Genomic DNA, 27,672 nt, shown 5'->3' on the forward strand with positions numbered 1-27,672 from the left:
CATTTTGTTTGTTCATTCCTCTGTTGATGGACACTGGGTTTGTTTCCGTCTGGTGCCTAGGTGATGTTTTTATTTATCTCGACACCTTTTTGGATGCCTGAAATATTTCATATTAAAACAATTCCGGGACAACATTGTAAAGCAACCATACTCCAATAAAAATTAATTAAAAACAAAACACAACAGTTCTGGGGAATTCCCTGGCGGTCCAGTGGTTAGGACTCCAAGCTTTCACTGCCGAAGGACGGGTTCGATCCTTGGTCAGGGAACTAAGATCCCACAAGCCGCGAGGCACAGCAAAAAAAAAAAAAAAAAAAAAAAAAAAAAAAATCCACCAAATAGATCTATACACAGTGGAAAAGAAAGATATCTAAGAAATATTGTGAAATAAAAAAGATAATACCAGTTGCTCTGTGCCTGGCTCTTTATGTATATTAATTCATTTGATGATCCTGACACACACCTCTGAGTTTGGGGCTCCAATTAGCCCCATTTTGTAGAAGAAAAAACTGAGGTATGGTGAGGTTGAGAGATGGCTTGGGATCACACTGGCCTTCTGGCTCCAGCCTTCATGTGTGTAACTCCTCTGTTTCCTCTATAGTTCAGCACAGAATGTGCTTGTCTGTGGCTACTTATGAGAATGTTCTAGAGGCCATGTGTCCACACACATACAAAGGAAGGATTCCCAACCGACCTCATAACTGTTTTGGGGAGGGGGCTGACTGTTTCCTGAACCCTCCCATTCAAAAGGACACAAAGAGATTTTTGTTTTAATTTAGCAGCCCCTGACTTTTCCCTGGTTTGGCAGGAGCTCTAGGGAGGCCCCAGCAGGCCTCTCAGAGTCTGGGGAATTCCCCAATTCTAGCTTCCTCCTAAAAAAAAAAACCACTGGAGCAGGGTGACCAGTAGTCTCAGTGTGCCCAGGACTGTCCCAATTTTAACCTGGAAAGTCCCTTGCCTGGGAACCCCCCTCGGTCCTAGGCAAACCCCCATGGTTGGTGGGGTAACCCGGAGCCTCCCTGCTGGGGCTGGACCCCAGCTGAGATGTAGGAGTTCAGGAAAGAAGACTCAGGCCTGGGGGGCAGCACATGAGCCTTCCCCGTGGCCTCCATGTCCTATTTTTTCTCCAGCTGTCAAGTGGGGTACTCGTTCCACTTTAAAAGAAACTGAGAGGGCTCAGAGAATTCTCAACTGAGGAATGAGTTGAATTCTCAACTCAAGAGAATTCTCTCTCAAGAATGCCTGGGCCCAGACGGCATCCAGCCTAGAAAAATGTGAACTATTATTAGAGTTTATTATTATGACTGGGTTTATTACCCTTATTGTTATTATTAATCACTCTGACACTTCCTGTCGGTCCCTCCTCGGGTGGTAGACAGCAGGTCCCAGGCCCAGCCCGCCCTCTGTAGTCTGGCCTCCAGGCCCAGCGAGGCCAACCGACCTCATCCAGGCTGGCTGTTGAAGAATCTGGCACACTTGGTTTCCTGCTGCTGCGGTCCTAGTGGCAAAGAGGAAGCTGAGGCCGGAAGGCCATGGCCAGCCCTTCCGCAGCAGAGCAGGACAGTAGCCCCGGCCTAGACATCTCCGTAGATCATTCACTCCACCAGCTTCTTGGAACCTACTGGGTGCCAGACACAATTCCAGGCACTGAGGACACAGTGGAGAACCCTTGTGGAGCTGACGTTCTAGAATGGAAGCCAGGCATTAAAACCAGTGCTCAAAGAGACTTCCAGTGGAACGTCAGACTGTCATAAAGGTTGCTAAGAAAAATATAGCAGGTGAAGGGGACAGGAAGATGGACTTGCTGATTCAGAATCAGGAGCTTCTGGGGAGTGGTGAGGGTTTATTTCTTGGCCTGGGTATTTGGTTTGTTCTATTATTGTGGTTTCTTTAAAACTGGGCACGGGTGAAGCTCATGAAAGTTTTTTTTTTTCTTTTTATATTTTAAAATATTTATTTATTTATTTGGCTGCGCCGGGTCTTGGTTGCCACATTCGGGATCTTCGTTGAGGCATGCAGGATCTTTAGTTGCAGCATGTGAACTCTTAGTTGCAGCATGTGGGATCTAGTTCCCTGACCAGGGATTGAACCCGGGCCCCCTGCGTTGGGAGTGGGGAGTCTTAGCCACTGGACCACCAGGGAAGTCTCTTAAATTTTTATTTTATATTGGAGTCTAGTTGATTAACAGTGTTGTGTTAGTTTCAGGTGTCCAGCAAAGTGATTCAGTTATACATATAAGTGTATCTATTCTTTTCCAAACTCTCTTCCCATTTAGGTTATTACAGAATATTGAGCAGAGCTCCCTATGCTACACAGTAGGTCCTTGTTGGTTATCTACTTTAAATATAACAGTGTGTACACGTCATTCCCAAACTCCCAGTCTATCCCTCCCCACAACCCTCCCCCCCCCATAACCATAAGTTCGTTCTCTAAGTCTGTGAGTCTGTTTCTGTTCTGTAAATAAGTTTATTTGTATCATTTTTTTTTAGATTCCTCCTATAAGTGATATCATACGGTATTTGTCTTTTTCTATCTGGCTTACTTCACTTAGTTTGACAATCTCCAGGGCCATCCATGAGTCACCTCATTAGCATAACCTCGGGTATGGCTGCTCAGGCTTAGACCGAAAAACAAAACATGTTTTTCTCATCTCTCACCTCTGTCACTCAGGAAATTCCAAGGGTTTTAGGAGCTCTGAGCCAGGAACCAGGAACTAAACCCAAATACTATAACAAAACATGATGCTATCAGCTCTTTCACTCAACAAGTTTCAAGAGTTTTCGAACTTCTGTGCCAGGAATCAGGGATGAAGACCAAATATATATTTCTTGTTATATCACAATATCACACGTAGAAGGGCCAACTCCTTCAGACAAGTGTATTGATGGGGTCAAAGTTCTCAGGGTCATCTGTGTCTGCCCAATATTTCCATTCCAAACCTCTCCAGTCAGTGCCCTTACCTTAGCATAAGAGACCCTGAGCATTTAAATGGTTTTACAATTCTGTAACCCACACAATCAGGCTCTGGGCCCGATCACCCATATCTATAAAGGATAGGAGATTGTGCTCAGATGCTCACAGATGCCCTGTGGGTGATGCAGGGAGGATAGACAAGGAGGTGGGGGTGGGCAGGGGCAAGGGGAGGAGCCTCAGACCAGGATAGAAGCAACTGCATTGGTCCAGGCAAATGATGATGGGGGCTGGACCCGGAGGGGTGAGATTTTGCTGATGAACCCAAGGTTGGTGTGAGACAAATGTGAGATTTTTTTTCCTGAGATTCTCTGAAATTTTTTTCCTTGAGCTAACCAATATTTCTATATTTCTCTTGAGTCTTCCCATAGGCGGGCTGAGCAGGCACAGGGAAATATAACACATTCTCTTTATTCTATATATTTCATTCTGTTATGAAATATACAGACACTCTGGAGATGTCTCCATATCAGTACAGAGCTCCTCTTTTTTTTTTTTTTTTTCCCCCGTTGCAAGTTATTCCCTTGTCAGGATGCATCACTGTTGAGTCCCCAGTTCCCAAGTTCCTAGCACTCACTACCCTCCAGGTGCTAGGCTAAGTCTCCATCTACAACTTCACATTGAATCTCCATAGCTGCCCTGCGAAGAAGAGTCTGTTTCTCCCCCCATTTTCTCAGACTAAGATGAGTAGCCACATGCCCTTGGCCACAGCAGTTATGGCTCCACCTTCAGAAATAAACCTGGTTCTGCTCTTTTGTGCTGGGAAACTAACTAACCTCGGAAAGTTACTCAGCCTCTGTTAAAGAAAAAAATGACTCTGACACTTGTTAAAAACTGTCGACTGAAAAAAAACAAAAGCATGACCTAAAAGTTGAGAGTTATATTTTATTCAGCAGACAAAACTGAGAATTAAGTCTGGGACACAGCATCTCAGATAACTCTGAGAGATTGCTCTGAAGAGGCAAGTGGGGATCCAGGATATACAGGAGTTTTTGCATCAAAGACCAGGTAGTCGGAACATCGAAAGATTATTGTTAATTAAAGAAAACCAGCTATCTCAAGTTAAGGAATTTAGTACTTTTCTATGTATGGGAAGATGCAAGAGTCTGGGCTCACTGAAGTCGTTCCTTTGATAGGCACCTCAGCTATCTAGGGCCAGTATCCTGGGCTTTCTCATCCGGAGTCTCCTCAGGGTGCATCATTGCGGGGGTTGGGGGGTGTGGTGTGCTGTGGCTGATGGCTTGATGCTGGGCATCCTCTTTCTATCCTGAGTTCCCTCCAGGGTCACCATCTGGGGGGCTGTAATGTGACGGCTTGATGGCTACAACATCCTTTGTTTATTGATATGGCAGGCAATATTTTTCATTCACAGAACAGTAAGGAAGACTTTATTCAGGACTATTGTGATAGGCGGATTGCAAAAGGGGAGAGCATTGGGCTCAACTCTGAATGCAGCAAAGACAGCTGGGGACTGACAGCCAGAGCAGAGTGGTGAGGTCCATGGAGACATTGAGGGTAAGGGGATTCTTGCTAAAGAGAGGCCAAGGATGTATACATCAATGGTGGGGAATGAGAAACTTGATCAGATATCAAGGGTTGGGGGATGACTTAGAAGGATTCTTTGCTTAGACTGTACTGTGCAGGCCAAAGACAGGACTGTTGCCAAGGTTGAGGAGTAGTCGAGAAGAAGGTTCAGAAGACTACAGTTTGGTCAAGGAGAGAGTCTGTCACCTCTCTGGACCTCAGTTTCGTTCTCTGAGAAATGGGGATAACAGTCCCCAGAGGAACTCCTGCTAGCATCAAATGAGATAACGCGTGGAAAAGGCTCAGCGCATAGCCTTTTCTGTAAAATGACAGCGACCTACTGTGTAGGCATCAGAACTCGGATCAGGTGGGACGTCCAAGCTGCTACCTTGAGAGCAAGGGGCCCTCGGAAGACAGGGCTACAGGTGATCAGAAAAGGGATGTGAGCTGGTGGGCCGGAAATGCCTCCCTTAGAGGAAGGGGGTCTCAGGCCGCCAAGCAGGGCTGGCCAGGCAGACAGGGACGAAAGGCAGGACAGATGTAGGGCCATATGGCAGGGGAGTTGGAGGACTGAAAGACTGCCGAGCTGAGGACCTGGGCTTGCACCAAGTTCAGGTACGGAAGCCTGACTTAGGCCCACCGCCCGCGTGGGTAATGGAAGCAGCCTTGCCCCGGCAAGACCTCACACTCCCGCCCGCTGCTGAGCAAAGCATGAAGCCCGCACCAATGGGAGCGCCGCCGTAGCAGCGAGGGGGCGGAGCATAGCGGCCGCCAATGAGTGTGCCCGTTTCAGGCAGCCAATGGGAGGCGGTGTCCCAGCGGCGATCAAGCGGCGGCTGACCCTGGCTGCTGGGCGGGGCGGGGTCCTAGGTTCGAGCCGGAGTTCCCCGGAAAGGGTGAGTCTGGAGCGGGGGCGGGAGGGGGCGCGCCCGGGAGGTCATCAAGAAGGATGTGGCCGGCGGGACGGCCCTTTGCAGGAGGTGGGTAGAGGCCCCCACACTGCCTTGGGACTGATTGATGCCCGGTGGGTACACGTCGCAGTTCCCGCCCCTGCCAGAAGGGTTTGGAGATTTCTGTTGGGGGGCGGGGGCTGCGGACCTCACCCAGACCTCATCTTCAAAGCTGGGTCTGGGCCCAATGGGGACGAGGAGGGAGGAGATGGGCACCTGCAAAACCCCATCCCCAAGATCTTATCTCGAATGTTGATAAGATAATAATAGCGAACATTTATCAAGCACTTATTGCACGCCAGGCCCGGTGCGGAGCCCTTTCCCTGTCTCACCTCACTGAATCCTCCCATCAACCCTTTGAGAGAGAGACTGTTTTATGCCCATTTTCTAAATGAGGAAACAGGTTCAGAGAGGAGTTGATTCTCGACGACTCCGACATTGTGCTATTACAACCTTCTCTTTTCCCCCATCACTGTCTTAAACCAGTAACATCGGTCGAATCGCTGACAGCCCCTCCCTGCAAATACTGGAGGCCTCAGGAGGCCTGAGCCCTGGGCCTGGCTCTCGAAAAGTTCCAGATTGTTGGGGAAAGAGCTGAACACAGCCCCTTCTCCGGTCAGGGAGCCAGCAGGGACTGGGGTCGCTGGTGGGGGTAGATGCGGTATGCAGGAATCTCGGCTTGAAAGAGAAAAAGGATTATGATGATAAACCCAATAATGACTTCATTCTTGTTTTTATCATATTTGTTATTTTTTCATGCCTGTATCAAGGTACTGAACATGTGACATGCAGAATTGTGTTGAAACATCACAACCTAATTGATCTACAACTCTAGTTTTTTTAAAAAAAAAGGATGTAGAAAAAATAACCGTAATATAATAATCTGTTTTAGTTACACAATATAAAAAACATGTAAAGTGTAGCAGCAGTAATCAAAATATGAGATGGAGGAGAATGAAAAGTATAATGTTTACCAGTCCTATTGAAGTGAAGGTGTTATTAGCTTAAAATAGGGTGTTACAAGTGTGAGGTATGTTATGTAAGGCTCATAAAATGTCTTAAACTTGTAACATTAAACTTAGGGTAACCACAAAGGAAAAATCGTATAGTAATTACATCCAAACACAAAGAAAGACAGCAGGATAAGAAACAAGGAACAATGGATGTACAAAACAACGAGAAGACGACAAAATGGCAATAGTAAGTCCGTACCTATCTGTGATATGGTGACAGTGGTGCGTAATTCACTTACAACTCTAGTTTAAAAGTTAAAGAAAAAAGAATGTAGAAACTTCACAACCATCTCTTCATGGCAACACTCTCAGCATCTCCATTTTACAGATGGGGAAACTGAGGCCCAGCATGGCTAAGTGACTCATCTGAGTTGACACAGGATTCACCCCCAGGTCTGTCTGGCCACCCCTGTCTTCCTGGTTATTTTGGAAAGGTGGGTTCAGAGCAGATTTAAAAAAAAAAATTTATTGGACAGAGCAGATTTTTATATTGGTGAATTTGTCCAATAAAGGGGTTTGGTGGTGTTATTGTTCATGACTGATCTGGTAGGTGGGGACACATACCCCAACTCCATCAAACGGTTGTGGAAACTGGGGCTCAGGAAGGGGAATTGGGTGTCTAAGTTTGCACAGCGAGCAGGGGTCCAGAATCTTCCCCCCAAGCCTCAGTCTGGATGGTTGGAAGGTTGAGGTGCTCAAAGGGGCCTCCAGGCTGAGGCCTGGGGCTGACAGGATGTTGTTCCTTCCCAGGCAAGCCAGCTGTCAAGAGCATGCCTCTGTGCCAATGGGGGGCCACCACCAGGGGCAGAAAGCCCGATGGGGATGGAGCTCAGCCCATGGCCACCAGAGGAGGCCTGAAGGTGCTTCTGCACTGGGCCGGCCCCGGTGGCGGGGAGCCCTGGGTCACCTTCAGCGAGGCCACACTGACTGCCGAGGAGGTCTGCCTCCACATTGCACACAAAGTCGGTGAGTCCCGGGCATCAGCCCCATGGCGGGGTGGAGGTGCTGGCAGCCGCCGGGCCTCATCCATCCAATCGTCTGCCCATTCATTCAGAGGACATTGAGTGAGCACCTAGTGTGTGCCAGCCCCCAGTTACTACATTTGTAGAGCTGATATTCTAATAGGGATCAACAAGAAACACAATCAATAAGAAAACTGTATAGGAGGCCAGAGATCATGGTAAAATATTTAAAACTTGGGGAGATAAGGGACTGAGCCACGGGTATATCTTGGGGAAGATGGCGCCAGGCAGTGGGAACAGCAAGTGCAAAGGCCCTGAGGTGGGAACTTGCCAGCAACAGTGAGGAGGCAGGTGTGGCTGTAGCCAAGTGAGTGAAGGGGAGACAGGAATAGGTGAGGGCAAGCAGGTGATGGCACAGGTTGTACAGGGCCTCTTGGGCCTCAGGGAGGACTTTGGATTTTACTCCAAGTGAGGTGGGAGCCACAGAGGACTGTGAGTGAAGAAGGAACGTAATTGGACGCAAGTGTCACAGATGATCTCTGGCTGCTGTAGGGGGAGCAGACTGTGGCGGGCGAGGGCGGGAGTAAAGTAGGAGGTTATGGGGCAGAAGTCAGCCAGGTTCAGATCTTACAGTGTTTTAAACCCCAGAGGGAGGAGTTTAGGGCTTAAAGCTTTCCCCAGGAACAGTAGTGAAGCATGGAATGGTTGAGAGAGCCTGCAGCACACATGCCTGAAAGTTAGTTTCTCCTGCCGGAGGGGGAGAAGGTCTCTCCAAGGGGACTTTGCTTACATGCCCTTTCCTCCAGGACGTCCTCTCAAACCCCCTGTCCCACAACTGGATGGGGGCCTTCTGGTAGATTTCTATAACACCTTGTACTTTCCCATCAATGGCAGATTCTTAAAGAAGTACTGGTTTTCTGGGTGGTGTGAAACATGCCTGGCCAAGGACCCAGAGAACCTGATCTTTTTGAGGAAGCAAAAGATCTTAAGAATAACTGGAGCATAGTTTTCAAGAATTTGGAAGGGGAAGTAGGAATTGAAAGCAGAGCATAATTGTCTGAGTCCAGGTCATGGTTATTCAGTGCTGAGGGGGTTGGGCTTTCTCAGGGGGCAAAGGGGAGCGATGGAAGTTTTAAGCCAGAGAGTGAAACAGATTGGTTCTTTAGGAAGTTGTCTCATAGGGAGGCATGCTCTTTCTTTGGGGGGCAGTATACTTGGATGCAATGATTCTTTTCTTTTCTTTTTTTTTTTTTTTTTTGGCCGTGCCATGTGGCTTGTGGAATCTTAGTTCCCTGACTAGGGATTGAATCCAGGCCCTCGGCAGTGAAAGCACCAAGTACTAACCACTGGACCACCAGGGAATTCCCGGATGCAATGAGTTTGGAGAGCAATTTGGCATCGTCTAACATGGTTGAAATGTACATCCCCTGAGGGCACACAGTTCCACTCCTAGATGTGCACTCTACAGACACTCAGCTCATGTGTTCCAGGAGATGTACGTGGGAAAGTTCAGAGTGGCTTCATTTATCTTAGTGAAAATAGGAGACCATCTCAAAGTCTGTGTATAGGAGAATGCACAAATCAGTTTCAATATGGTTGAACACTGGAATACTATACAGCCAGGAAAAAGGAATTTAACCAAAGTTACATATATCACATGTGAAGCTTAAAACCTATCGTAGCATGAAAAAGCAAATTGCAGGACGCCTATGGTATAATACCGCATTTGAATTTATAACATTCAAAGATGATAGACAATATGAAAATGATAAACTCTAGTTCAGGAGTATAGTTACCTCTTTGTGGGAGGGGAGAGGAGGTGGATGTAGGTGGGGGCTTCAGTTGTACTTGCCAGGTTTTATTCTTTTTCTCGTGGCTGGTACTTAGGTGATTATAAATTATTCTGAAGGACTTCCCTGGTGGTCCAGTGAGTAAGACTCTGTGCTCCCAATGCAGGGGGCCTGGGTTTGATCCCTGGTCGGGGAACTAGATCCTGCATGCATGCTGCAACTAAGGAGTCTGCATGCCACAACTAAAGATCCCTCATGCCGCAACTAAGACCCGGCGCAGCCAAAACAAAGAAAGAAAGAAAGAAAAAAAATTTTTAATTAAAAATAAATAAATACTTCTGAACTATTTTAGATACAATTTTTAAGTGATGTGTATAAAAAATAGATGCTTGGGCAGCCAGTGTGGGGAATGACAGTAAGTTTGGAGGCTGAACTAGGGCTGAGTTTTGGATTTGAAGGAAGTGGGTAGATCCCAGAGAGATGGAGGATGCCGAAAGTACAGGACTTGTGACCAGTCTGATGTGGAGGGGGTGGGACGAGTTGAGGACAAGGATGAAGTCCGGCAGAGAGGGGGCAGGTTTGGGGACCTCAGATGAGATCTATTTGGAACAAGGCACATCTCAGGGGGCCCGAGATGTCTAGAGGAAGACAGCCAAGGGGTAGTTGGATATTTCTCTGGGTCTGGAGTTCAGAGAGAGACCAGGCAAAGTGCCAGCAGTCTGTAGAGCTGTGTTAGTCAGTCTATGATAGGCTTTGCTGTAGTAACAAGCAGCCCCCCCAATTCTACTGGGTTAAGACAATGAAAATTTACATAAAATCTAATGCAGGTCAGATGGTTCCCCTCTATCTTATAGCTTCACCACTAGGCATAAGGGGTTTCCAACATCCCTGGGGCAGCGAAGATGGCAGGAAAGTTTATTTCTAGGCCTGGAAAAATGTACTCCCTTATGCCCACATCCCACTGGCCAAAAACCAGCCCAATGTCTCCATCCTAGCTGCAAGGGAGGCTGGGAAATGTAGTTTTCCTGTGAGGCCATAGGATGGTTCACATATTGCGTTGTCCTCTGTTGGCAAGGCAGGAGGCCCAGGGAGGGATTGTGAAGGGAGACAGTGGGTCTGGGGGTCCACAGGGCTAACGGCAGCAGGCATTGACTCCTGACTCATTTCTCCCCTGTCCAGGCATCACTCCACCCTGCTTCAATCTTTTTGCCCTCTTCGATGTCCAGGCCCAGGTCTGGCTGCCTCCAAACCACGTCCTGGATATGTCCAGAGACTCGAGCCTGATGCTGTACTTCCGCATGAGGTGGGTGAAGTCCCCTTGGAAGGCTTTCGTTCTGTCCCCTCCCTCCCCTGTCCCCACCTTCCTGGACCTGGTCTGAATCTGTGCTAAACCCCAGCTGCGCCCCCTCCCTTCCTGCAGGTTTTATTTCCGGAACTGGCATGGCATGCATCCCCAGGAGCCGGCTGTGTACCGCTGCGGTCCCCCAGGGTCCGAGCCTTCCTCAGAACAGGCCGAGCAGGGGGTGCAACTCCTGGACCCCGCCTCCTTTGAGTACCTCTTTGAGCAGGTGTGAGCAGGGCTGGGGAGGTGAGACTGTTTGTGAGGGAGGTTGCAAATGAGGAGTCCTCACTTCCCTCCCAATTTGCTGTAGCTAGTAGGTTTCAACTCATGCCATCTGGGATCCTTTGGCTGCCTGAACCAAAGGGTTTTGAGACTCTTAGGGTTGTAGGGGTAAGTGCTGTGATTGATTAGTGATGTCTGCCACAGGCATAGGGTTGGGCAGAGGAGGCATACATGTGGGGTCCTTCCCTTCCCCAAAGTGACCAGAAGCTGGGGAGTGAACAGGTTCTCATGCCTCCCTTTCTGCCTGATTCCCCATCCCCAGGGCAAGCATGAGTTCATAAATGACGTGGCATCGCTCTGGGAGCTGTCAAGCGAGGAGGAGATCCACCACTTTCAGAACGAGAGCCTGGGCATGGCCTTTTTGCACCTCTGCCACCTCGCTCTCTGCCATGGTGTCCCCCTTGAGAAGGTGGCCAAGAAGATCAGGTATTGAGAATGAGGCGGGAACACTGCATAGGTGGGTGGACATGCCCAGGCATCTGGTGGCCAGGGTAGACCTTGCATACTGTCATGCCTTCATTCATTCAACAAACATTTATTGACTGCCTACTGTATGCTTGTACTAGTTTTTTTTTCTTCCAGCCGTGCTGAGCGTCTTGTAGGATCTTAGTTCCCTGACCAGGGATTGAACCCAGGGCCCTGGCAGTGAAAGCACTGAGTCCTAACCACTGGACCGCCAGGGAAGTCCCTGGTACTAGTTTTGGGTGTTCTGGACACAACAGTCAATAGGACAGACAAAAATCCCTGCCCTCCTGGAGGTCACATCTGATGAAGGAGACAGGCAATAAACAAAATACAAAAATAAAATGTATAGCGTTTTAGACAATGATAAGTGCAATGGGGAAAAATTAAGCAGGAACAGAGGAAGAAGGGGTGTGTCAGGGAATGGGGGGCGTACAATTTAAAACTGGGTCATCATAAGAACCTACTGTATAAAAAATAAATAAATTAAAAAAAAAACCTGGGTCATCAGGGAATTCCTCACTGAGAAGGTGACATTCAAATTCAAAAATCTGAAGGAAGTGAAGGAGGGAGCCAGGTGGGTATTTGGGAGAAGAGAATTCTCCACAGAGGGATCAGCCAGTGCAAAGGCCCTAAGATTGTACCATGCTTGATATGTGGTGGAGGAAGTGTGGCTGGAGCAGGGTGAGCTTGGAGGACTCCCTAGAATTCAAGGGAAAAAAGGAGGCAGGAGTCTGGAGAGCTGCTAGCCTCCACTGCAGTGAGGACTGGGGCAATCAGGGCACACTGCCTGGAGGAGGCAGCAAGAGAAATGGGTCTTTCAGGACCTGCAGTTCTTTTTTGGCCGCGCCACACAGCTTATGGGATCTTAGTTCCCCAACCAGGGATTGAACCCACGCCGAGTCGTAACCACTGGACTGCCAGGGAATTTCCCAGGACTTGCAGTACTTAAAGCACATATTTTTCAATCCCTGTCGTGTTATCACTGGAGGACTAGGGCTGTGACAGTGAAGCCCAGGACGCTGGGAAGCCCAGAAGAGGGACCCTATCCAGCCTGGAGATCAGAGCATGCTCCTGGGGGGAGGTGATTTCTGCTAAGACCTGAAGGTTCAGTTGGCTTTATCCAGATGTGGATTGCTTTGGCCAAGCATTCGAGGGAGAGGGAACAGCATATACAAAGGCCCAGAGGCAGGAGGTGGTAAAGGCCTAGTTTCCAGGGGAACTGAACTCGGAATGTGATTGCCCAAATGCAGGAGACGGCCAGGCACTAGTCAGGGAACCTTTTTCCCTGAGAGCTCTAGGGAGCCCTGGAAAGCTTGGAAGTGGGGGCAGAAGGCAGCTAGAACCTTGACCTTTAGGATCTTTGTATTCAAAGGTTGGAAGAGGTGGCTTGGGACATGGAGGATGAGGCTTCAAATCTCATCTAAGTGGGCTATGCTGGTGCGCAAGTGCAGGGCAGGAGAAGGGGTGAAGGGTATGGCTTTGTGAGGAGCAGAGGGCCTTCCCAGAGCTGTGCCTTTTATTGATAATCATATTAATGATCAAAACAATAGCGACTTCTCCAATAATAATAATAGCCAACACTCACATAGTCCTTATTTTATGCCAATCAATAGTCCTGATTCTCTCATCAGCCCTAGAAGTGGGCACTGTTTGATCCCATTTTACAGATGAAAAGACAGAGCCCTTTAGAGCTTAAGGAAGTTGCCCAAGAGCTGGGATTTCCGACCTATAGTCTCCTCCAAAGTCCTGGGCCCTGGGCCCAGGCACCACCTGGCCTCCCTGTGCTGGCCCTTTATAGCATTCTCTGTCCACCTTCATGACAGCCTGCCTGTTTTTTTATTGTTTTTGGGTTTTTTTCAGTTTTAATATTTTTTATTTTTATGTTTTAAATTTTTGGCCGCACTGGGTCTTCGTTGCTGCGTGCGGGCTTTCTCTAGTTGTGGCGAGCGGGGGCTACTCTTTGGTGAGGTGTGCGGGCTTCTCATTGTGGTGGCTTCTCTTGTTGCAGAGCACGGTCTCTAGGCTCGTGCGCTTCAGTACTTGTGGTGCATGGGCTCAGTAGTTGTGGCTCGCGGGCTCTAGAGCACAGGCTCAGTAGTTGTGGCGCAAAGGCTTAGTTACTCCGAGGCATGTGGGATCTTCCCGGACCAGAGCTCGAACCCGTGTCCCCTGCATTGGCAGGCGGATTCTTAACCACTGCGATACCAGGGAAGCCCCCCCTAATATTTTTTAAATTGAAATATAGCTGATTTACAATGTTGTGTTAATTTCTGCTATACAGCAAAGTGATTCAGTTATACATATATATACATTCTTGTTTTTTTCATCCTCTTTTCCATTATGGTTTATCATAGGATATTGAATATAGTTCTCTGTGCTATACAGTAGGACCTTGTTGTTTATCCATTCTATGCATAAAAGCTTACATCTGGTAACCCCAGCTTCCCACTCCATCTGTCCCCCAACCTCCTCCCCGTTGGCAACTAGAGTCTATTTTCTATGTCTGTGATTCTGTTTCTGTTTTGTAGATAGGTTCATTGTGTCATATTTTAGATTCCACATATAAGTGATATCATATGATATTTGTCTTTCTCCTCCTGACTTACTTCACTCAGTATGACAATCTCTAGTTGCATCCATGTTGCTGCAGATGGCATTGTTTCATTCTTTTTAATGGTTGAGTAGTATTCCATTGTATATAAGTACCACATCTTTATCCATTCATCTGTTGATGGCCATGTAGGTTGCAGCCTGTCTGTTTTCTAGACGAGGCAGCTGAGGTTCAGAGAGATGAAGCCACTTGCCCCACATCACCCAGCTAGGCCTGCAATCCCGGCCCCTGACTGGCCCCTCCTGGTCGTCCCCACAGCTTCAAGGACTGCATCCCACGCTCCTTCCAGCGGCAGATCCGGCAGCACAATGCTCTGACGCGGCTGCGCCTGCGGAGCATCTTCCGCAAGTTCCTGCGGGCCTTCCAGCCGGGCTGCCTCTCCCAGCAGGTTGTCATGGTGAAGTACCTGGCCACACTCGAGCGGCTGGCGCCCCGCTTTGGCACAGAGCGCGTGCCCGTGTGCCACCTGGAGCTACTGGCCCAGGCCGAGGGGGAGCCCTGCTACATCCGGGATGGCGGACAGGCCCCTCCCGACCCCGGGCCCGAGTCTGCTGCAGGACCCCCCACCCACGAGGTGCTGGTGTCGGGCACCGACGGCATCCAGTGGCGGCTGGTACAGGCAGAGGTGAGTGGGGCGCCTCTTCCATCTAGCAGTCCAGGGCAGCTGGGGGTGGCGCGCCCTTGCTCAGCCTTGGCCTTGGCCTCCGAAGGTGGTTTTCCCCCACGTGCCTCTGGGGTGTGTCAGTCTGTGCCTGGGAGTCTGTTCCTTTTTTTTGTTTTGTTTTGGTTTTTTATTTTGTTTTTTTTGGTCACGCGGCATGGCATGTGGGATCTTAGTTCCCCGAGCAGGGATCGAACCCGTGCCCCTTGCATTGGAAGAGTGGAGTCTTAACCACTGGACCGCCAGAGAAGTCCCTGGGGGTCTGTTTCTTGGGGAGTGTCCTCTGTCTGCCTGCCCCCCTGGGGACCTGATTTCTGGGGTCTGGCATCTGGGGCCGAGAGGGTGAGGAACCTCCATTCTACTCTCCCCGAAGTTCCAGTTTCTGGCATGTGTATCTCTCTGGGTGGGTCTCCTGTCCAGCCTGTGACACTGGGGTTGATGGGGGGGTTGCCTGGTCCCTCCAGCTCCCGCCTCTCCCCCGGGGAAAAGTGCAGTGGGACTAAACAGGCACTGCCCTGCTCCATTCACCTGCCCCACGTGCTGATTTCCAGACTGCCAGTGATGGTGGTGGTGGTGGCGGCAGAAGGATGCCCCATGCTGGCCCATCTGGGAAGAAAGCCAAGGCCCAGGAGGTGGGCAATCAGCCAGTGTACAGACCTCAGGAGGCCCCATGGGCCTACTTCTGCGACTTCCAGGACATCACCCACGTGGTGCTGAAAGAACGCCGCGTCAGCATTCACTGTCAGGACAACAAGTGCCTGGTGGGGCCCGGGACGGGGGGCCGGGCTGGCCGTGGGGGAAGGGTTGGGGGACGGTGGGAGCCTCTGGCCTGTGACATCTGCCTGATGTTGTCCTCCCCACCACCACCCCCTCGCCTGCAGGAGTTGACCCTGCCTTCCCGGGCTGCGGCCCTGTCCTTGGTGTCACTGGTGGATGGCTACTTCCGCCTGACGGCCGACTCGAGCCACTACCTATGCCATGAGGTGGCGCCTCCGCGTCTGGTGATGAGTATCCAGGACGGTATCCACGGACCCCTGCTGTGAGTGCCGGGAAGGGCGGGCGGGCTGCGTGGTGGTGACTGAACTGGGCATGAGCTCTAGGGACTGTGGGGTTTGAATGAGGTGTGTGCATGTCGGTGTCTTAGTGTGTGCATGTGTGTCTTAGGGTGTGAAGGCCTGTGTGTTCACCCATGTATATGAGTGCACATGTGTGTGCAAGCATCCATGTCTCAGTGTGTGTGTGCCTGTGTGTGCACGTGAGTGTGCATGCACGTGTGCGGGAGCATTCGTGTCTAGTGTGCACACGCGTGTCTGTGTGTGCGTGCGTGTACACATGCAAGGATTTGCTCATACAGCATTGTGCATGCGTTCACGTCGGTGGGTGCTCACGTGGGTGCATGTGTGCACCCAGGGGTTATGGGGGGAGAACGGGCACCTGTCACGGCATGGACGGTGTGTCACGCTGAGAGTGCCTGGGTTTGGGACTGTCACCACGCATCTCTGGATGTTTAACAGCCCATTTGGCACACAGCTGTGTCACTACTCTGGGGAGTGTGTCTTGTTTGGTTTTGTTGTTGTTGGTTTGGCCGCGCCACGGGGCATGCGGGATCTTAGTTCCCCGGCCAGGGATGGAACCCATGCCCCCTGCAGTGGAATCGCAGAGTCTTAACCACTGGACCACCAGGGAAGTCCTCCAACTGTGTTTTAAATTGTCAGTGTGTGTTTTTGCACGTGACAGGACGGGTGAGTTTTGCTGGGCTATGCGTTGTCCAAACGCTGGTGGCTGTTCAGATATACGTGTGGGTGTTTACACCCCTGCAGGCATGTGTCTGTCCTGGTACTTGTGGATCACTGTCTGAGCGCTCCTGCTTGGACGTGTGGGGCTGAGAATGTGAAGTGTCAGGGCTTATGTGGTCATCAGGTGTGTGTGGCCATCCTGTATGCTGCCGGGTTGGGGTTTGTGACCATCAGCTCATCTGCTCATTGGCCCTGTGCCTGGGTATCTCCTGTCCTATCTGTGACACTTGGACTGGCCCCTAGGTCAGTCTAAGAGGTCTCACCCTTCCAAGCCTAGTCTCTACACCAGAGGAGGGTGAAGTGGTCGTTTCGCCTCTCAAGGGCTGTGGCTGTACGGGCCACATGGGCCATGTGGCCTATGGGCCATGTCAGCGTGTGTCTTAGTCCATTCGCGCTGCTCTAACAGAATGCCAATGACTGGGTGGCTTAGAAACCACAGACACTTATTTCTCACAGTTCTGCAGGCTAGAAGTCCAATTTCAAGGTGCTCGCAGATCCAGTGTCTGGTGAGAGCCCCACCTCCTGTTACATAACCAAAGTTCAGTCTTCTGGCTGTGTCCTCATATGGTGGAAGGGGTGAGCAAGATCTCTGGGGTCCATTTTATTTTTGTATTTATTTATTTAAATTAATATATTTACTTAATTTATTTTTTGGCTGTGTTGAGTCTTCATTGCGGTGCCCTGGCTTTTCACTGTGGTGGCTTCTCTTGTTGCAGAGCGTGGGCTCTAGGCACACGGGCTTCAGTAGTTGTGGCACTCAGGCTTTAGTAGTTGTGGCTCACAGGCTGTAGAGCGCAGGCTCAGTAGTTGTGCTACACGGGCTTCGTTGTTCCGCGGCACGTGGGATCTTCCTGGATCAGGGCTCGAACCCGTGTCCGCTGCATTGGCAGGCGGATTCTTTTTTTTTTTTTTTTTGGCAGGCGGATTCTTAACCACTGCGCCACCAGGGGAGTCCCTGGGGTCCATTTTATAAGTCACTAATCCTATTCGTGACGGCTCCACCCTCATGACTTAATCACCTACCCAAGACCCACCTCCTAAGGCCATCGCCTTTGTCGGGGGTTAGGGCTTCAACATAGGAATTTTGGGGGGACACAGACATTCAGTCTATGGTACCACATATGTAACTGTCAGAGTCTGTGTGGCTGTGTCACCTTGTAGTACCTGTTTGTGCTTATGACAGTTGTCCCCTCTGGGTCTGGGATGCCAGTGCCCCTGTGCTGTTATGTTACACAGCGGCTGTGTCTGCGATCTTTCATACTTTTTTTTTCTTTTTTTTTTTCGGCCGCACTGTGCGGCATGCGGGTCTTAGTTCCCCAACCAGGGATTGAACCTGCGCCCCCTGCAGCGGAAGCGTGGTCTTAACCACTGGACTGCCAGGGAAGTCCTCTGTCTGTGATCTTTTCCTTTCGGTGTGTGACAGACTGCATTGTGCGTCACCCTGGGAGTGGCAGTGTCTATGGCTGGGTGTGTGCCGTGTGTGTGTGTGTGTGTGTGTGTGTGTGTGTGTGATCTTGTCGGCCACGGTGTCCACAGTTGTTACACACGAGCATGTGCCTGTTCCGGTACCTGTGTCTGTGTGTGTTTTCATGCATGGGACAGGGTTACCTGCGTGTGTGTGCTCAGACACGGTGTCACCACATAAGGTGTGTCTGACATTTATCCCAGCTGGAGTGTGCCCTGCTGGGCAGGTTTTGTGTGTCCTTGTTGCCAGGTGTGGGTCCAGCAGTGCTCCCAGGTGCCCTGATGGTGTCCCTTTGTGCCCCCACCCGCCCAGGGAGCCATTTGTGCTGGCCAGGCTGCAGCCCGAGGACGGCCTTTACCTCATCCACTGGAGCACCAGCCACCTCCACCGCCTTATCCTCACGGTGGCCCAGCGTGACCAGGTGGGCCTGGGGCGGGGGTCCTGGGCTGGGGCTGGGCGTGCTCCCTGCCTGGACCCCTGCTCACCGCCCTCACCCCTGCTGCCACCTGCTCCAGGCACCCGGTGTGAAGGGCTTGCACCTACGGAAGTTCCCCATCGAGTTGCAGGCTGGGACTGTCACGCTGGAGGGCTGGGACCGTTCCTTCCCCAGCGTGCGCGAGCTGCGGGTTGCCCTGCAAGGCTGCTCCCTGCGGGCCGGCGACGACTGCTTTTCCCTGCGCCACTGCTGCCTGCCACAGCCAGGAGGTACCAAGATGGGGGTGCCACAGGGCTCGGGTTGGGGGGGGTCCTCTTCCCTCCGTGCCGACTTTCAGGGACTGCTTCCATCCCCAGAGATCTCCAACCTCATCGTCACACGGGGACCTCGGGCCAGCAGCAGGCCACTCAACTTCAGCCATCTCAGCTTCCACCAAATCCGCCAGGAAGACATCACCCAGGTGCGTGGCGCGGGGGTGGCCCCTGCGGGCGCGGGACACCAGGAAGGCAGCCTGGAGCCGTTGTCATGGAGATCTTCCACACCATGTCCCCCCAGCTGTCCCACTTGGGCCAGGGCACGAGGACCAATGTGTATGAGGGCCTCTTGCGAGTGGGGGGCGGAGGCCCTGAAGAGGACAAGGTGGATGGCGGGGACCCCCCCATGCCCGGGGCGGGCTGTGAACAGGAGCTGCGAGTGGTACTCAAGGTGCTGGATCCCAGTCACCATGACGTCGCCCTGGTGAGTGAGCGTGGCCAGGGGATGGGGGGCAGGGTGAAGAGGGTCAGGGTCAGGGCCTGCAGCCCCCTAACCTGCCCTGTCCCCACAGGCCTTCTACGAGACAGCCAGCCTCATGAGCCAGGTCTCCCACGTGCACCTGGTCTTCGTGCACGGCATCTACGTGCACGGCTCCGAGAGTGAGTGGGCCCTGCCCCACCCCCGACATACACACACACCCCACCCCACTCTGCCCCATTTACAGCCCGACCCCACTTACACTCTTGACCTGCATCCTTATCCCTGACTGCACACTGACCTTTGACCTCCACCGCACCCCTGAACGTACCCCAGCCTGTGCCCATCGACTCTCATCTCCAGCCTAAACCCTGTCCGCACCATGACCCTTAGCAGCTCCCTGATCCCTGGCTACGCCCCAACCGTCTACCTGCACCCCGACTCCAGACTGCATCCCTAGCTCCATCTACCACCCAAACACCTCTACAATCCAGCCCCTGTGTATCCTCTGACCCCCTCGATACTGTGACAGCATGCAGACCCCAGCCTTGTTGGCCACCCCGATCCTCCCAGACCTCAGCCCCTGCTTCTCCCCCCGCTCTCCCGCTACTCTGTGCGCACCTCCTTGTACAGGGTGCCCACGGCCGCCCCCAGACCCGCCGACCTCAGCACCACGTGTCCGTCTCTCCTGCTTTCCCCGCAACGCTGGCCTACGTGCCGAGCCTGCGCACCTCTCACTGCACAGGCACCCCCAGCCCTGTGGGATCCCAACCTCCAGCTCCACTTCCTCCACTGGTCTGCACCCTCCCCCCGGTTCCCCAGTCCCGTCCTGACCTTTGTCACTCACTCGCAGCCTCCTCTCTACCCCAGCCCCACCCTGGACCCAAATGCCAGCATTCAGCTTGGCCTCACCCTGCACCCACCTCCGCCGGCCCTCGGTACTGCATTCCTCCTCTCCCCAGAGTCGCTTCCGAGCCTACCCCCACACCCTTGCCCGACACCTTCCCCACCTACAATCTCAGCCGCACCCCCCACCCCCCACCCCCACCCCCACCCCACCCCCCTGTCCTGCTCCTGGCGCCCTGGAGGGTAAGCTGGTGGGCAGCACCTGCAGTGGCTGGGCCTTTGCAGATATCATGGTGACGGAGTACGTGGAGCACGGGCCCCTGGACGTGTGGCTGCGGCGGGAGAGGGGCCGCGTGCCCCTGGCCTGGAAGCTCACAGTGGCCCAGCAGCTGGCCAGCGCCCTCAGCTACCTGGTGCGTGGTCTGCGGGCGGGGCCTGCGCGGGTGGGGAGGGCCAGGGCAGCTCCCACGTTGCGTATGGAGGCCTGAACGCACCCATCCATGCACTGGATCTTCCCATGAACCTCCTCTGCTCACGCACCCCTGTGGCTCCCATCTCTCCCCACCTCCTCCACTTGGTGTCCAAGGCCCTGTGGCAGTCGCCTCTGTCCCTCTTGCCATTTGTTCCCCAGCCCTTCCCGGTCCAGTCACCCCAGTTTCCAGAACACCCCCTGTGTGCCAGGCTCTGTCCTAGGCCCTGGGGACCCAACAGAGAACAAAACAGACAGAAGTTTCTGTCCTTGGGGAGCTGGCATTTTAGTTGGGAGGGACAAGCGAGAAATAATAATTCGTACATTACATTACATAGTACGCCAGAAAGTAGCAAGAACTGTGGGCAGAAAAGCAGAGGTGGAGAGGAGGATTTGATACAGTTTGGGGAAGAGGTGATGTCTTAAACAGGTGGGTTGGGGAAGGCCTCACTAAGGTGACCTGGAGGTGACATGGGGTGAGGGGAGAGGTGGGTAGTTGTGAGTGTATCTGGGAGAAGTGCATTCCAGACAGAGGGGACAGCCAGTGCAAAGGCCCTGGGGAAGGAGCATGCCTGCCATGGGTTTGAGGACCACAGTAGGGTCCTCTGGCCTTTTGTCCCTGGCTGAGAGCCTTGGCCACCAGCACTGGGAAAACAGGAAGGACCCACTGGAGACCCAGTGCTGCCTTGTCACTATGACAATGGACTGGCATCTCCATAACGACCATGATTGTCTTTTTCACTTGGGCTGTCCCTGGGGGGACCATGTGGGATGGGGTAGGGGTGGGGTCTATAGCCCCCAGTGGCCACGCCCCCTTTCCCCCCTACCCCAGGAAGACAAGAGCCTGGTTCACAGCAACGTGTGTGGCCGGAACATCCTCCTGGCACGGCTGGGGCTGGCGGAGGGCACCAGCCCCTTCATCAAGCTGAGTGACCCCGGTGTGGGCCTGAGCGTCCTCTCCAGGGAGGGTGAGGATGCAGGCAGGGCTGGGCACAGGGGCGGGCTTCCCCCACTCCTTTTACCTTGCTGACCTCTGACTCTGGCCCCCAGAACGGGTGGAGCGGATCCCCTGGACAGCCCCTGAGTGCCTGTCCGGTGGAGCCAACAGCCTAAGCACTGCAGCCGACAAGTGGGGCTTTGGTGCCACCCTCCTGGAGATCTGCTTCGATGGGGAGGCCCCCCTGCAGGGCCGCAGCCCCTCCGAGGTATGTCCAGGGGACCCCTGGGCCCTTCGCACAAAGAGGGCTGGCACCGCCAAGGAGTCCAGAGGGTACATTCAGGGTCCAGAGCTGCCTCCCCTCTGGCTGTGCAGCCTCATCTCTCTGGGGCTCCATCAGGTCATCTGTCAGTTGCAGTGAACTGCAGTCCCAACCTCATAAGGTCGTTATGGCACAAAGCAAATAGATCACATGCTTTAGGCAGAGTGACCAGGGCATCAAGGGGGAGGCACAGGCTGTCGGGAGCAAGGGGACCCAGAGGATGGCCCTGACCCAGCTGAGGGATGGGGCAGGGCTTCCCAGAGGAGGTTTTAATCTAAGTGCAGAAATATCAGTGTCCCGGGCTAGGAAGAGCAGCCTAGGTGGTGGACACAGCCTTTGCAAAGGCCGGGAGGCTTTGGGGCATTCAGGGAGCTGCAGTATGCAAAAGCGTTCTGGGAGCAGAGGTGGGTGGAAGGCAGGGCAGGAAGGGCCAAGTGTGAGATGCTCCAGCACAGCACAGCCTGCACTCCTTGGGTTCCAATCCTGACCCTGCGGTGGTGGGCAAGTCTGCATCCCATTGCCCAGGCTCAGTGGCCTCATCTGTAAAATGGGAATGACAAGAACGAGGACCTGGCTGGTCTAGCCCTGCTCTGGGGGCTTGACTCTGCCTCTTGGGGAAGGGGACTGAGGGTGTACACTGACTCCTTCCGGTCCCCTCTCCAACAGAAAGAGCGCTTCTACCAGAAGCAGCAGAAGCTGCCTGAGCCCTCGTGCCCAGAGTTGGCCATACTCACCAGCCAGTGCCTGACCTATGAGCCAGCCCAGCGGCCATCCTTCCGCACCATCCTGCGTGACCTCACTCAGCTGCAGCCCCAAAGTGAGCATCACTCCAGGGCGGGGACCCTGGAGGGGGGAGGGGCTGGGATCCCTGCTGACTCAGGCATGGTGCACCCAAGTCTCTGTACAGTGGCTTAGGGTGTGTGCCGGTTTCTAATTCACTTAAGTAAGGGGGAGGGGAAGCCCCAAGCTCTCCTTTCTGTTTTGCTTGGGGAGAGCCACGGCTTCTTTGGATGAATTAGACCCTGGCAAATTTTTTGGTTATTAATGAAAAGTTTGTGCCCTTTACCCAATCTCAGAACATCCCAGGCGTTGGTTATGGTGCAGCCAGCTCTGTGTTTTGGACAATAAGAGGAATTTTCCAGCCCTTGCAAAAAAAAAAAAAAAAACAGTTTGCTTATCTCTGGGATCGGATGCTGGGGATAGCAGTAGCTGGCTTTCTGTGTCCCCCAGTGTGGACGCTTTTGGAGAAAGGGCTGTGTTCCAGACTCACCCACTGTAGCTCTTCCAGATCTCGTTGATGTCTTGTCTGTGAACCTGGACTCACCGGCATCAGATCCTACGGTTTTCCACAAGCGCTATTTGAAAAAGATCAGGGATCTGGGTGAGGTAAGGGCGAGGCCTGGAGGACCGGCGGCGGGGCATGGGCTGCTCCAAGGCCCTGGCCTTAGAGACTCTCAGCTTCAAGGGAGGCCCCGGGGAATTGAAAGGGAGGCCTCAGCCCCAAGGGGACCCATCCACATGGAGTAGGTGGGGCCTTGGATTTTCCAAACAAACCTGCCTGGAGGTGGGGCCTGGGGAGCTGGGGGTGGGGCTGACGCTCCTGCACGCTCCGGCCAGGGTCACTTCGGAAAGGTCAGCCTGTACTGCTACGATCCAACCAATGACGGCACTGGTGAGATGGTGGCCGTGAAGGCCCTCAAGGCAGGCTGCGGTCCCCAGCTCCGTACAGGCTGGAGGCGAGAGATCGAAATCTTGCGCACACTCTACCACCAGCACATTGTCAAGTACAAGGGCTGCTGCGAGGACCAAGGTGGGCGGGGCCTAGAGATGTAACAGGGCGGGGCTATGGCTTGGGTGTGGCTTGGTGGGCGGGGCCAGCAGGACCTGGCCAATTAGAGCCTCTCGGCCCCAGGCTGGAAGATGCAGTTTGCAGACACCAAGGTGGGCGAGGCCCGGCTGCCTCCTTTCCATCCTTAGGTGCTCTGCTGGGGCCAGGATGGGTGGGAGCCACCGTCAGCTCCCTTGCCTGTGGACGGGTTCAGGATGGGTCCGCCCCACCTGAGGACTGGTCCTAGTGTGGATGGATCTTGGTTTTCCCTCCCCACCTTGGGATAGGGGGTGCAGGGTGGGCAGCCTGTGGTCCAGGTCTCTACCACCCTTACGGGCCGCTCCTCTCCGGTGTCAGGCGAGAAGTCGGTACAGCTGGTCATGGAGTACGTGCCCCTGGGCAGCCTCCGAGACTACTTGCCTCGGCACAATGTCGGGCTGGCCCAGCTGCTGCTCTTCTCCCAGCAGATCTGCGAGGTGGGCCTGCCTGCCCCTGCTCCCAGAACCTGCCCCCTTCTTTGGCTTGGCCTGAGCTCCCTATCTCCCCCGCCAACCCCGCTGGGCCTGCTCTCCTCCATCCTTGTCCATTCAGCAGATCACCTGGCCACACCCCCACTGGCCCAGGCCCCCACCCCCTCCCAATTCTCCCGCCCCCTGCCCCGGGGGAGCCCCCCATGTGGCTCCACCTCTGCTGTCTGGCTCTGCTCCTTTTCTCTCTGGCCCCAGCTGCCATCCTGCCCGTTCTCGCGCCTGGTCCCCGCCAACTTGACTGTCCCCTAGCCATCCTGGTCACTGCTTCTCAGGCCCGGTCCTGCCCCCGCGCTGATCCTGACTTGCCCCACCCCCAGGGTATGGCCTACCTGCACGCGCAGCACTACGTGCACCGAGACCTGGCCGCACGCAACGTGCTGCTGGACAACAACAGGCTGGTCAAGATTGGGGACTTCGGTCTCGCCAAGGCCGTGCCCGAAGGCCATGAGTACTACTGTGTGCGCGAGGATGGGGACAGTCCTGTGTTCTGGTAACCAGCGGGACCCAGCCGGAGGTGGGTCACCTGGAGCAGACAGGGTGGAGGAGATGGATTCCGGGGTCTCAGACGACAGGGCCTGGGTCAAGTGACACTGCCCCCCCTCTTAAGGGTGGGGCCCTAACTGGGACCACAGGGCTCCTAAGCCTCAGGTAAGGACTCCAGCTCGGTCTGGCCCAAGGCCTGAGTGCCCTCTCTCCCCAGGTATGCCCCGGAGTGCCTGAAGGAGTGTAAGTTCTACTATGCATCCGATGTCTGGTCCTTTGGGGTCACCATGTATGAGCTGCTGACCTACTGTGACTCCACCCAGAGCCCCCCCTCGGTGAGCGCCAGGCCCGCACCCCGACCCCATCCTAGAGGAGTTAGCGAGGCATGCATTCAGTTCCCAGCTCCCCCACCCTAGCAAGGACTTAACCTACCTGAGCCTCACAGTCGCATTCTGTAAAGTGGGCCAGTTACACTGCAGAGGGCTTGGATTGTGACCGAAACCCACTCAGATAGGAACGGCTTATTCTGCCATTTGCAAACCCCAAGGGGACAGTGGGAACATGGCTTGATCTAGACCTTCAAATGCCATCAGGAATCCCATTTTCTCCATCTCTCAGCTCTGCTGATTTCCATGGTAGCATTTTGTTTTTTTTGCCGTGCCATGTGGCATGTGGGATCTTAGTTCCCCCATCAGGGATCAAACCTGTGCCTCCTGCAGTGGAAGCACCGAGTCTTAACCACTGGTAGCATTTCTTAAGCAAGCCTTCCCTTTGTTGTGGCAACAGTGGACCCAGCTGAGGGGAGGAGGGTCTTTCTCTTTCCAGCATAATTCAGGACTCTCTGATTGGCCCAGCTTGACTCACGTGCCCTCCAGGGAGCCACTCACTGTGTAGTCCTTGGCTGAGGGGAGGAGCCTAGAGTATGTTAGGGGTTTATTCCCAAAGCCAATCAGAGTGTCTTTATAGGAAAATTTTTTTAAAAAATTAAAAAAATTAAAAGATTTTTCTGAACAGGCAAAAACAACTTGCTGAGGCTTAATAATAATAGCAAGCACCTAATTCAGACTTACTCTATGAATATTAGTTTATCTAAGTTTCACAATAACCCCAGGTGGTAGATGTTATCACCCATTTTACAGATGAGAGAACTGAGGCCCAGAGAGGCGAAGTCATAAGACCAATGTTATGCAGCTGAGAAGTGGTAGAGATGGCATTAGAACTCCTGCCGTCCGGCTTCAGACTCTTGACCTCTATCTAGGCAGCCCCGCCTCTTAAAAAGAGCTTGTCCTGTTTCTTCTGTAGAAATTCATCGAGCTCATAGGCCTCACCCAGGGGCAGATGACAGTGCTGAGGCTCACTGAGCTACTGGAACGAGGGGAGAGGCTGCCACAGCCAGAGAAATGTCCCTGTGAGGTGAGACCCTCCCTTTTCCCCCTGCCCCCACCATCGGACCAGGGAGAGAGCAGAGATCACAGCCTCAGTTTTTCCTTCCCCAGATCTATTGCCTCATGAAGAACTGCTGGAAAGCAGAGGCCTCATTCCGCCCGACCTTCCAGAACCTCATACCCATCCTCAAAACGGTCCACGAGAAATACCAAGGCCAGGCAGCCTCAGTGTTCAGTGTCTGCTGAAGCCCGCCAGCAGCTCTGCTTGGGGGGATTGGAGCAGACGGTACCCACAGAGAGGGCCTCCTGCTTCCCACCCTAAGAGGAGCCCAAGAGGGGGTGGTCAGCCTCACTGACTCCCTGTGCCTTACTCCTGTCTGGATGCCCCACCCCTCTGAACTGACTTTCCTTGTCTTAGTCCGTTTGGGCTGCTACAACAAAACGCCACAGACTGGGTGGCTTATAAACAACAGAAATTTATTTGTCACAGTTCTGGAGGCTGGGAAGTCAAGATCAAGGCACCAGCATGGTTGAATTTTGGCAAAAGCCCTCTTACTGGTTCATACATAGCCTATGCCTTCTTACTATGTCCCCACAAGGTCCAAGGGGGCAAGGCATCTTTCTGGAGCCTCTTTTATAAGGGCACTAATCACATTCATGAGGGCTCCACCCTCATGACCTATGCACCTCCTAATACCATCACGTTGGGTGTTAGGATTTCAACATAGTGATTTTGAAGGGACAGAAACGTTCAAACCATAGAACCTTCCAAGATCATGAGCCTGACACAGGCTCCTGAGGGATCCAGGACAAGCAAGGAGCTAACCAGGCCCTTGAATCTGATCTTTTTATCTTCCCCCAGCTCCTGCCCTTGGAGCCCACTATCTCCCCTAACTGGTTAAAAACTCGTATTTCCTCTGCTAGAGGCATGGTCCTTGGGCCCTTCTTCAGCAAGTGTCCACTCTCCTGGGGACTGCAGCTAGAGCAAGACACTCATTGCAGAAGAAGTCAGATTCAACTATTGAACCTTTGCTCACCTCTAAATCACCGGCCAGCAATTAGACCAATGCCTGGAACACAGAAGGCCCTCAAGATGTATGTTAAATATATCAACAAAGGACCTGGAGGACCACATGCCATGTAAATAAGATTGCCAGTTTCACCTTTTTCTCGCTGTGTGACCTCAGGCAAGTGGCTTCCCCTCTCTGGGCCTTAGCTTTCAACTATGAACTTGGGATGGTCATGCTTGCTGCCTTGTAGGACTAGTGTCAAGAGCTAATGAGGGCTTCCCTGGTGGTGCAGTGGTTAAGAATCTGCGTGCCAATGCAGGGGACACGGGTTTGATCCCTGGCCCGGGAAGATCACACATGCTGCAGAGCAACTAAGCCCATGCATCACAACTACTGAGCCTGCGCTCTAGAGCCTGTGTGCCACAACTACTGAAGCCTGCGCACCTAGAGCCCGTGCTCTGCAACAAGAGAAGCCACGACAATGAGAAGCCCACACATTGCAACAAAGAGTAGCCCCCGCTCGCTGCAACTAGAGAAAGCCCGCGCACAGCAACGAAGACCCAACACAGCCAAAAATAAAAACAAATAAATAATTTTTTTAAAAAAAGAGCTAATGAGGTCGTATCTGTCAAATGCTCAGCAGAGAGATATGCAAACAACTGCTCAATAAACATTTGATATTATTGTTAATCTGGTGTTTGCCAATGTGTTTCTGCTTAACAGGTATACTTGAGATGGGTCTGCCACATTGTGAAAGGCAGTTAGATTTCTTTCCCATGGGACTTCCTAAGACCCTGTGCATTGCAGCCCTCCTGACTGGTCAGTTTCACACTATTTTAGTGATATTTGCTTTTTATAACAGT

At 52.9% G+C, this 27,672-nt stretch overlaps 1 protein-coding gene across 7 annotated transcripts; it reads left to right on the forward strand.

Annotated features, from left to right (window-relative positions):
* Positions 1–5,317: 5,317 nt before the first annotated feature.
* Positions 5,318–27,497, forward strand: TYK2 (tyrosine kinase 2). 7 transcript variants are annotated; one of them, XM_082651221.1, is made up of 26 exons: positions 5,318–5,390; positions 6,527–6,644; positions 6,786–6,891; positions 7,208–7,423; positions 10,389–10,512; positions 10,630–10,777; positions 11,096–11,259; positions 14,168–14,534; positions 15,122–15,331; positions 15,452–15,609; positions 18,144–18,252; positions 18,347–18,536; positions 18,624–18,727; positions 18,823–19,005; positions 19,094–19,181; positions 20,131–20,258; positions 21,147–21,282; positions 21,365–21,519; positions 22,240–22,390; positions 22,862–22,959; positions 23,191–23,383; positions 23,759–23,877; positions 24,249–24,421; positions 24,632–24,749; positions 25,717–25,827; positions 25,911–27,497. In XM_082651221.1, the coding sequence occupies exons 4-26, from the start codon at positions 7,228–7,230 to the stop codon at positions 26,043–26,045; spliced, it is 3,558 nt and encodes a 1,185-aa protein (XP_082507347.1). In that variant the 5' UTR covers positions 5,318–5,390; positions 6,527–6,644; positions 6,786–6,891; positions 7,208–7,227; the 3' UTR covers positions 26,046–27,497. The 7 variants fall into 7 exon arrangements, with proteins under 7 accessions (XP_082507347.1, XP_082507350.1, XP_082507352.1 ...); XM_082651222.1 differs by having other exon boundaries at positions 5,342–5,518; XM_082651220.1 differs by having other exon boundaries at positions 5,342–5,474.
* The last annotated feature ends 175 nt before the right edge of the window (positions 27,498–27,672 follow it).

The sequence above is a fragment of the Grampus griseus genome (genome assembly GCF_964374135.1).
Source record: "Grampus griseus genome assembly, chromosome: 3".
In the NCBI taxonomy this organism is placed as follows: Eukaryota; Metazoa; Chordata; class Mammalia; order Artiodactyla; family Delphinidae; genus Grampus; species Grampus griseus.

Bases quoted from the DNA above. Each gene is read 5' to 3' on its own strand.
- TYK2 (XM_082651221.1), top strand. From the start codon at position 7,228: ATGCCTCTGTGCCAATGGGGGGCCACCACCAGGGGCAGAAAGCCCGAT. The intron at 11,260-14,167 runs GTATTGAGAATG...TCGTCCCCACAG, and splicing joins AAGGTGGCCAAGAAGATCAG to CTTCAAGGACTGCATCCCAC. The intron at 22,960-23,190 runs GTAAGGGCGAGG...CGCTCCGGCCAG, and splicing joins AGATCAGGGATCTGGGTGAG to GGTCACTTCGGAAAGGTCAG.